At 38.1% G+C, this 10,740-nt stretch overlaps 1 protein-coding gene across 1 annotated transcript; it reads left to right on the top strand.

Annotated features, from left to right (window-relative positions):
* The first annotated feature begins 3,995 nt into the window (after positions 1–3,995).
* Positions 3,996–5,349, top strand: LOC131438443 (uncharacterized). Its single transcript, XM_058608468.1, has 3 exons — positions 3,996–4,229; positions 4,281–4,819; positions 4,884–5,349. The coding sequence occupies exons 1-3, from the start codon at positions 4,064–4,066 to the stop codon at positions 5,016–5,018; spliced, it is 840 nt and encodes a 279-aa protein (XP_058464451.1). The 5' UTR covers positions 3,996–4,063; the 3' UTR covers positions 5,019–5,349.
* Positions 5,350–10,740: the final 5,391 nt, after the last annotated feature.

Here is a 10,740-nt window from a genome sequence, read left to right as displayed (position 1 = left end):
TACATACTCAATGTGTATGACAAACCATACAAATATGAGGGAAAAATCGATTTATTACATGCTGTCATTAGATTAAAAAATATCCCTAAAACTACAAAATCATCGGAATTATTTTATTAATCTCAATTATATAAATTAACAAAAGTATTTGGTTGGAATTGATAAAACATTTAAATCATCTGTTTTATTCCTCCTAGGGGTACACAAATATATTATTGTTTTAGGTAAAGAATAATATTTCCTTAATGTAGCATACAGGGCAGAGAAAATAAAGACCAAAACCTCATCAAAACGAGATCACTGCCGGAGAATCTTTTCATGATCAGTTGATCAGTAAATTTTAAGTCACATCGATCAATATAGGTACTGATCTTATTCACACAATGGGTAGTGATTTTGAGCTAAAATGATTCTTGATTTATGTAAGTTCAATCATTGGATGATTCGATAAGCTTTGATGTTGGTGGAGGAAAATCACATATGATCAAGATAAGACATGACATGATCTACGTCTGAAATCGTTGATCTCCTGCCCTTTTTCAAATGGAGTACAATTGAATAAACTGCATCAGAATCAGATAAGAGAAATTCTTATGATATACTATTATCAATGCTAGAAAATCAAATTACTGAAAAAAATTGTCAGTGCATAACTTAAGTTAAACCGTTTGAAGGCATCTATTTCTTTTTCACTCATTTTTGGCAAAATTTATTAATTTCGCTAATTTACTCGCTCCTCCGTGCATTTTTGCTGATCACAACAGAAATGATTTCCTGCATCACTCATTTCCGAATTTACAAGAAAAAGCTTTTTTATTGAAAATATTGGACGTCACATTCCAAAAACCTCCCCCCCCTCCCCCCTGTCACAAAAGGTCACGCTTTATGAAACACCCCCCTCCCCCTTGCGGCGTGACGTCTTTTATGGACAGCCCCATACTGATTGTCGTGAAAACTAGTTGTCAAACAGTTTTTAAAATTTTCAGGTACCGGTGTACATGTTTTCAAAACAATATAACTCCTCAAAGATTTTTTTACTACTTATAGACAGAAAGCAGAGATGTCTATCTCCTCTGTGTGACGAAGAGCAAGCAAAATTTCTCCCCTCGCACTGACAACTTCAACGAGAGCTCTTCTCTTTCACATTTATACACCACTGTTGTGTAAAGTGTGCACGCATCATGAGTGCGTTTGTTTATTTCCTTTTACCTCTTCCACTGAATCGCACCAAAGTGCTAGAGCATTAGCTAATAAATTCTCTGAGGTGGATGCAGATACTTTCACAGAGGTGTACACGCCGGTGAGCACTCTGCTGTATGGTTTTCGTAGATGAAGCGTGGACACGCAAAATCAGCAAAATAAAACAATTTATCGTAAAATTTTCGGTTTTCCTTGCAAATTTTTCATAGCAAGGCCAGATCTACTCTCTATTAATTTAAGTTCACAGAAATGTTCGCTCACCATCACACGCCAGTGGTCACTTGGGTGTATTTAGACGAGAGCGCGTGTGAGCGATTCATGCGAAGAGAATGTGTTTCACTCGCGCCAGCTGCTTTAACCACAAGCACACACTCAAATGCTGTCTATTCGACACTGAGAAGAAGTGCGCTTTCCTCTTTGTGCGGTGCTTCGTTTTTTTCATCCTCGGTGTGGCAAAAATCTGACTCTAGCGTGTATAACTCTGGTGAAATGCCATCTCTGACAGAAAGTAACTTCATATCACAATGTCCACTTGCTGCCAACACATATCGTTCAAGGGTTCAACTTCTGATGGACTCGACGGATTGTGCGGTATTCTGGAAGGCGCTCATAATTCCGATCAACCGGGACATTCAGTCGCAATTTTTTTTTTCAATTTTTACCAGCTTCTACAGACAAACATTTGTTTTTCTTTTTCCATGGATATGTAGGACAATAAAACCGTAGTAACTGGTTCTAACTTGCTTAACTCGTTTGTGTGAAAAATATCCAAATCCGGAAAATACAATCGTACGTTGAAAATTTGTGTTGTTTTTTTTAAATCCGAAAATTCATTGAGAATTTTATCCAAAAATAAAAACAAAACCAAATAATTACCGAACCAATCGTTAGATGATTGCATTTGGTTTACAGAACTGTTCAATAGTTGTTTGACAGTTCAAAAAATCTTTATTTCCGAACGATCAGTAATCAATTCAATTACCGAACGTTCAGCTATTGAAAAATCGGTAAAATATACCCGAATTCTTCGAAATTTTCCAAGTGTGCGGATTTACTTAAAACATTCAGAAACATATTGGCTGAGAATTCAAAAGGATCACGCGACAATAAATTAAAATTTTGAAACAAAGTCTTCCTTCCAATTTGAATTAAATAAATAGAACATTCTCGTCAAAAAACGAATTTCAAAAAATAATCTAGTAAAATAAAAAACGAACATGTCGATCTCCCACAACCAGCGGGTCTAACAGCAAGGCCCGTGCGTAAGGGGGAGGGGGGGGGGAGGGTTTGAAGGTTTTAACCCCCCTCTCCCCCCATGGAAGATTTTTCAACAGTAAGTTCCATGAACAATATAGTACTTTTTATATAAAATTGCAAATAGCTTGACTTTCCTTTTAAATTTTTGCACCTTCTCTACCTTTTGAACCCCTCCCTTCCTTGAATCCCCACACCCTTGAACCTCCTTCCTTCTTTTGCTCCTCCCCCCTTGAACTCTCTCTTGAACCCTCCCTTGAAATCCCCCCCAAGTGACAGTTCTCTTTGTTTACTTTTTCAGTCGCTAATAAGTAATAACTAGATCGATTTTCAATTTGATGCTCAATTTTTCACTTATTTCTCAAGCTAAGACCACAAACATTCGATTGCTTCTAAAAATTTTGAATAAATTTTAAATAACAGCTCCGTAATAAGTAGAGATGGTCGGGAAAGCATTTTTTCAAACCCGAACCCAAAAAACAATAAACCCGACCAAATTTTTTAATCCGAATCCGACCCGTATCCGTTGAAAATGAAAAAAGATCGGCACCCGTACCCGTTTTACAAAAGAGGGTGAAACTAGCATTGACAGTAAATGAAGAAAATCATCGATGAATATTTCTACTTTGCTTTCAATTACTATTTAGAAATTATCACATATTCTCAGATCAACTTTTGATAAGTCGATGAACTTGGTTTATCTTTAGAAGGTATACAATTTTTTCCACTTTTCTACTATATCTACTGAATAAATTGACATAAAAAGAGTTTCATCCTCCTTCCATTTGTTTACTTCTATTCTCCCTGTGTGAATAATGAACCTACGCCCTCGCGTATTTTTCGTGAAATTGCGCGCCCTTCCTTTCTAGAAATTAAAGTATCGCCTTGTCATTACTTTAGTAATCTTTATAAATGACTATAATTATCGTGTATTTTATATTATTGAGATTGAGATTCTTATATCATCCGAATTTTTACGAAAAATTGAAGGATTTTTATGCATTTATTCGTAGGAAATAGAAACTCGATTTGCTTACTTTTGGAAGATTCGCCCTTCTTTGAAAAATAGCTGAAATGATTTTGTTTAAACAATTTACTTTCAAATACATTGTTGTTAACTATCATATCCATACTTTTACTATTGTCAATACTAATACATGATTGATTATTGATTTTTATTTACGGCATTTACAATGTTTCAAATTTTTAGCGAAAATATATGACGTCATAATTTGCTTGCTATTTAACACACCGCAGCGCATGCCCGGGTTATAAATGAGCATACCTTTCTCGATTGTGCCAGTCAGAGCTGCCAAATCAAAATCTGTGTCTCCAAATAAAAAATCTGTTTAGCATCTGTGATTCATAAAGTACATGAAATTCTTAGCGAAATATCTTAAAAATCAGTTTTACGAAAATATCATGAAAATTTGTAGAAATCTATGAAGTTTCCAAATAACGAATGAATGAATGAGAATAAAAAATCTGTGGTTTTACAGATAAATCTGGGAATATGGTAACCCTGGTGCCAGTTGTGTTTATATGAAATTTATATGTGCCGTGCCATTCAAAGTTGTCGCCGGGAAGAGCAAACTGGATTAGCTCTGTCATGGTCGAGAAGTTGGATCATCTTATCATAAAAAGTGAACCGTTCTATTCGTTAGAGGACACAGATCTTCTCAATGGGATAGTCAACCTGCAGCAGGAATTGGATTTGCGAACACTGTGCCTAACTCGGTTAGGACTTTGCGAGGACACCTTGACTTTGCTGGAAGGTAATGAATGTGTTGAATTTTTGCTTGGATGACTATAGCGAATTATTTCAGCCCAACAAATTGATATCGAATGCTTGAAAAAGATGCGTTTTGAAGACGTCGATGCCCTATTCGAAACACAACCGCTAGGTCCAAAAATTAATTTCAGAGAAGCACTTATATCATGGCGAATAGATATCGGTATGCCAATGAAAAGTCTTAGGATGGGATCCTACCGCAAGAGATCTGCTGAACAGGAGGTGACCCCCTTTCGTTCGATGCGAGATCTGAACAACTGCAATAATATTAGTGATCCAATTATAAACACGCCCACCAGTGAGGGGTACAAACCAAAATCGGTACCTCGAATTGCGTTTAGAACGTTTCCCTGGCCAATGACGCCGGAGATCTTGAAGGATATTCTGTCAAGTTGTAGCGTTGGCCGGTTTATACTACATTCCGGGGAGTTAGGAAGCTTAGAAAAGACATTTCAGGGTCAACTGACGGCAATTGTAATCGATTACCACATGGAGTACGACACGAAGATCACTGCACAGCAGTTAGATAATTATTCTCGATGCATCACCACCTTGTTTCCACATGAAAATAAGGTAATTATTGTTGATTTTGTATTGCATGAAAGTTGTGTACTACTATGAAACTTGTCCGTTGCAGAACACTTATCACATTCCCCGAGGGCCAACGAGGCGCAATCCAGGGGGATCGTTGTACTCTCGATTCATTAATCAGAAGATCAGCAAGAAAGCTCTCGCAATCGGAAGCGGTTTGGTGGCTCCGTTCCAAGGCTAGTCAGACTGAAGTAAAAGCACGGAAATATTGCTCATTTAGTATTAATTGTTTGATTACATTTGGTTTGACTGTGTTTAGGTTTCGTGTGGTAGTGAAATTAATAATTAAACCTAAAATTTAACTGATCACTTAATGTGTGATATCTAAAAATGACTTGGTATAAAATATGATTTGCGAACATATTTATTACGGTTATTTGATTAGGAGTCCTTAAGTTTGTTTTATTAAATATTTTACACGTTACGTTACCCTAGATTTGAGTCATTATGGTTTTAACTGCATCAATTGTTTTTTCTTTTAAACACGAAATACAACCAAAATATACGATTTATTCAAACGTGCAGTTTATTGTGATAATATTGAGATTGATTTGGATTTACCTAGATGCCATAAAAATGTCTGCTTCGTAATAAAATGTGGTATAGTGAGGTATATTATCTTTGTTGATCGCATTGGCTAGAAGGGTAACATGAAATATTTTATTCAATCAATTGAAATTGAGTTTCTCGCACGGAAAACCGGTAATTTCAAGTTTCAATAGAAATAACCGTTATTACCAATTCTGTTATATAACGCTTCTATGAATGTTTCCATCTTCACTTTATAAAGTTCGAAAAGTCAAACCAAATTGCATAAAAACATCAATAAACAGAGGCAGGTGTTTTTTTCTGTTTTCGATTTTCAAAAAGTGTGTTTCACGTACGCTATAATCCGAAACTACAGTTAGGCTAGAACAGTTAATTCTAAGTTTGGGAGAAATTCAATTACCAAACGTTCAGCTACTGAAAACTCGGTAAAAGAGTTTACCGAATTCTGCGATTTTTTTCTAAGCGTGTACACTCAGACGAAATGATCTTTGAATGTTATAAGATGACTTTCAGACGTAATGATTATAAATATATTCAATGAGTTTGCATTATGATATAGAGGGATAATTCTTCAACACTTTGTTCAAAATTAAATTCGGAATTCGGTTTTTATCAAACATTTCACGAACCAACTGTAAAAAAATGTTTTGACTGTCTTGAAGTAACCGGAAATTTTGAATTTAAGATGATTCCTACCACGTTCACATTTTTGTCAATGATATATTTATTAATGAAACAAATACTTTTTTATAATCTATTTATTTCTAGTCATGTCCATTGGATATACGAATTAAAATGGATATGATGAATGGACTTGTCCCAAAAACGCTTCGTTCGTTTGGCATTCCGAAACCTGTTGTTGTGAGACCCTGTGCAAACCTGCCACATTATCACGAGAGCGAATTCAGCAGCTGCAAGATTAGCGGCCCTTACACGTGACAATATTATTGTCAATTCAAAGTATTGTCAATACCATCAATTTAATTAGCCGCTTGAAGGGAAATCAATTTTCAGTTCAGCAACGCCATCGCACGGCATCACATTCAACATATCATGTCAATTATATGGGTGCGCAGTGCTGTTATTTTGGCGCGCACGAATTTGACATTTCTCTCCCCTACTTCTATGTACGAGATTCGATGCGGACTCGCCTGAGGGCACCATGCACGCAAAAAAGGATGTTGCCAATGATTTGTTCGGGAAATGTGAGAGCTGGATATCTTGTTAATATGATGTCTTTAGTTGATCCTTATTTGTCATTCTCATACCGGCGCAAAAACAACCATTTTTTAAAAGAATTACAAGAACAAAATAACTACTGTTATGATCCTGAAAACTGGGAGCACGGATGAAGAAGAGAGAGCATAAATAAACTATACTTTGTCACGTACGCGTGTACTTTTATTCCGAATCATAATATTTGGCGACGACCGGATAAAATCGGATTAAATTCGTTCTAAACAATGTCGGTGTAAGAAGACAGTGATTAAATTCGTTATCAGGGATTCAATTCCAAATCGGACGAGAGCCGGGAAAGTTTTGACTGAGGAGTTAAACATAACCTATAAGGTAACGGATCGGATCAGATACAACTAACCGGAAAACGAGGGATTAATAATAAAAGTGTTTCGCCGTAGTTGCGTAAAAAAAAAATAATAATAAATCAATAATAAGATGGAAAACAGCAAATCAACGTTATTACCGTTTGACACCTCCAAAACGGAGTCTATCGGAACTCGATGGAAGAAATGGAAAAGATCGCTGGAGTTGTTCCTAGAAGTGAATTGCGTCGCTCTCGCGTCTAGAAAAAAATCCTACCTGTTGCATTTCGGTGGAGCACAAATACAGGACATTTTTTATGATACACCTGGTCACGATTTACTTCCTCCAGGCGATTCAGACGTATATAAAGAAGCGATAAAATTACTGGATGCTCATTTTGCACCATTTTCCAATATACCGTATGATCGATATATATTTCGGCAAATGAAGCAAGCGGAGGATGAGTCTGTTGAAAGATTCGTGTCCCGTTTACGAGAACAAGGACGCCTTTGCGAGTATGGTAATGCATTGGACATGCGAGTTACTGAACAGGTGTTTGATAACAGTTTATCAGACGAGCTGCGCGAAGTGATTATCAAGAAGAAAATATTGCAAGTAGAGGAAATTGTGCAAGAAGCCCGTATTTTGGAAACCGTGCATCGGAATAAGGAAGCAATGTAGAAAAACGAAATCTCTGTTGAACCGAATACGGTAAACATAGTCAAAAAAGGACCTGTTTAAGAAAGGTGTTATCGTTGTGGGAACAGTGGACATTTTGCAAACGATAAATGTTGTCCTGCAAAGAACAAAGTTTGCGACGGTTGTAAACTAGTCGGACATTTCCGGAAGATGTGCAAAACCAAATCCTCGAAACGAAGAATTAACGGAAATAAAAGTAAAAAGAATGTGTGGCAAGTGAATGGATCTGAAGGCGAAGAAGTCGGTGAGAGCTGCAATAGTACAAACAGTGAAGATACCGATGACGATGTACAACAAATTTACGCTACCGGAAACAAACATGACATGGTGACATGTTGTACAGGTGGTGTCAAATTAAGGTGGATCGTAGACACTGGTGCGCACGTTAATGTCATAAACCGGAAAACATGGCACTACCTGAAGGCGAATGGATGTAAATTTAGCGAAGCAACAAAATCACGAGAATTTCTTCGTGTCTACGGAGACGGCAAGCTAAAGGTCCACAAAACGTTCAAAACAGATATAGCTACCCGTTCAAAACGCGTTACCCACGAGGTGTATGTCGTAAACAACGAAGTAGGTGCAAACCTACTGTGCAAAAATACATCGTTGGAGTTGGGAATCTTGGAGATTCATGGAGACGTGTTCCGCGTTACAAATGAACAATCACTGAAAGTTGGAAAGATAAAGGATTTGCAGGTGAAACTGCAAATCGATAAATCTATAGTCCCAGTTCAACAACCTTGTAGGCGTTTACCGATTCCGTTACAAGGCGTAGTTGAAGAAAAATTGAATGACCTATTACAACAAGATATAATCGAACCAGTGCCGTTGAAAATAACTTGGGCATCACCTTTAGTAGTGACCCCAAAAGATGGAGGAAAAAGTGTACGTCTGTGCGTTGACATGCGTATGGCTAACAAAGCCATTATTCCCGAGCGGCACCCGATACCTACATTTGATGAAATAATGCCTCATCTGGACGGTTGCAAATACTTCACCAAGATTGATTTGGTCAAAGCATTCCACCAAATTGAGTTGCACCCTGCGTCTCGTGAAATCACTACGTTTGTAACTCCCACCGCATATTATCGTTACAAACGACTGATGTTCGGGATGAATTGTGCCGCAGAAATTTTTCAGCGGGAAATCGAAAGAATATTAAAGGGCTTAAATGGTGTACGAATATTTATCGACGATATCCTCGTGTACGCACAATCGAAGGAAGAACACGATGTGAGAGTGAAATTAGTTCTACGTCGACTCGAGGAACATGGTATAACAGTGAACCTCAAGAAGTGCGAGTTTGGGAAGAGATCCGTAAATTTTATGGGACATACTTTATCCGAGAAAGGAATCTTACCAATGAACGATAAAATATGTGCCATTCAATCTTTTAGGTACCCCAAAAATGCTACTGAAATGCGTAGCTTCCTCGGCCTAGTGAACTACGTCGGTAAGTTCATTCCAAATCTGTCGGAGAGATCAACTGCCCTGCGACAAATGGCATCCCATGACAGAAAATTCGAATGGACGAAAGAACGGCGACAAAGTTTTAAAAACATTAAATCTGCACTGGCTAATCCTAAACATCTCGGATACTACAACGCAAAGAATCGCACACTTCTGATCACTGATGCCAGTGATAATGGATTGGGTGCTGTTTTAGTACAGATCATTCATAACGAGCATCGAGTTATCAGCTATGCAAGTAAAAGTTTAACCGATACAGAACGAAAATATTCGACGCTCGACAAGGAGGCCTTAGCTATCGCTTGGGCCGCTGAACGATTCCAAATGTACTTGACCGGTTTAGAGTTCACGATAATAACGGATCACAAGCCATTAATTAATATATTCAACGAAAAGTCATCCCCAAACAAGCGACAAGAGAGGTGGGTGCTACGGATGCAGTGTTTTCGCTATCGAATAAAGCATATACCTGGCGAGACTAACATCGCGGACCCATTATCACGGCTTTCCGAGAATTTAAAATGTAAAACATTCGACAAAAGCGCGGAGGCAGCATTGTGTGCAATTGTTGAAAGCAGTATGCCACCATCAGTGACAATGGACACTATCGTAAAGTATTCACAAAAGGATGAGGAGATTCAAAAAGATTCTCAAGCTCTAAGTGATGACAAATGGGAAGGAGATATGAAGAAATACGCAGTATTCAAAGGTGAGCTATGCTTTGCTAATGAAGTGCTACTTAGAGGATCCAGAGTTGTCATACCGATGAAATTACGTGAAACTATATTGAAGTTGGCACACGGCGGTCATCCTGGAGTTGAAAAGATGAAGAGAAGGATGAGAATTGCTGTCTGGTGGCCTGGAATGGACGCTGACGTGAATAAGACATGCCGAGAGTGTTTCGACTGTCAACTTGTTGCACCATTCGAAAAACCTGAGCCTTTATGCATTCGAGACTTGCCAGCTGCGCCCTGGGTTCACTTGTCAGGAGACTTTCTTGGGCCTTTACCTGATAACAGCTACCGTATTCGTATTAATCGACCTCTATAGTCGATTTGTTTTGGCAGAACCGATAACCCGAACTACATCAGGTGACGTAATTAGATTTTTAATGAGCACCTTCACTAGGATGGGTCTCCCATTGATCCTAACATTCGATAATGCGAGAAACTTTTCAAGCCAAGAGATGAAAGATTATTGCAATGATTACGGCATCAAACTCACACACACAACACCATACTATCCCAGCGCAAACGGTGAAGTAGAGCGCCAACACCGATCAATTTTGAAAGTTCTGAAAATAAGCAAACAACAAAACAGTGATTGGAAAATAGCATTACAAGAGTATCTGTATATGTACTCTGTGACCCCACATTCGGTAACAGGCGTTCCACCGGCACAACTCATGTTCGGAAGAAGATTCCGAGATTTGATTCCTCACTTCCAAACGCAAGTTCTGGATGACTATAATTTCGTGATCGAGATCAAACTATGAAATACCAGGCAAAAGTGTACAGAGACGAAAGAGTCGGCGCTAAGGAATCATCGGTATCCGTAGGAGATGAGGTGTTACCGAAGAACATGTTACCACAAAACAAGCTTTCGTCGAGATTTTTACCTACTCCCGCAAAAGTAGTCGA

The sequence above is a fragment of the Malaya genurostris genome, chromosome 3, assembly GCF_030247185.1.
Source record: "Malaya genurostris strain Urasoe2022 chromosome 3, Malgen_1.1, whole genome shotgun sequence".
Taxonomy (NCBI): domain Eukaryota; kingdom Metazoa; phylum Arthropoda; class Insecta; order Diptera; family Culicidae; genus Malaya; species Malaya genurostris.
The sequence above is the reverse complement of the archived record's forward strand: the minus strand, read 5'-3'. Positions and strand labels throughout refer to the sequence as shown.

Bases quoted from the DNA above. Each gene is read 5' to 3' on its own strand.
- LOC131438443 (XM_058608468.1), top strand. From the start codon at position 4,064: ATGGTCGAGAAGTTGGATCATCTTATCATAAAAAGTGAACCGTTCTAT. The intron at 4,230-4,280 runs GTAATGAATGTG...GAATTATTTCAG, and splicing joins CACCTTGACTTTGCTGGAAG to CCCAACAAATTGATATCGAA. The intron at 4,820-4,883 runs GTAATTATTGTT...TGTCCGTTGCAG, and splicing joins TGTTTCCACATGAAAATAAG to AACACTTATCACATTCCCCG.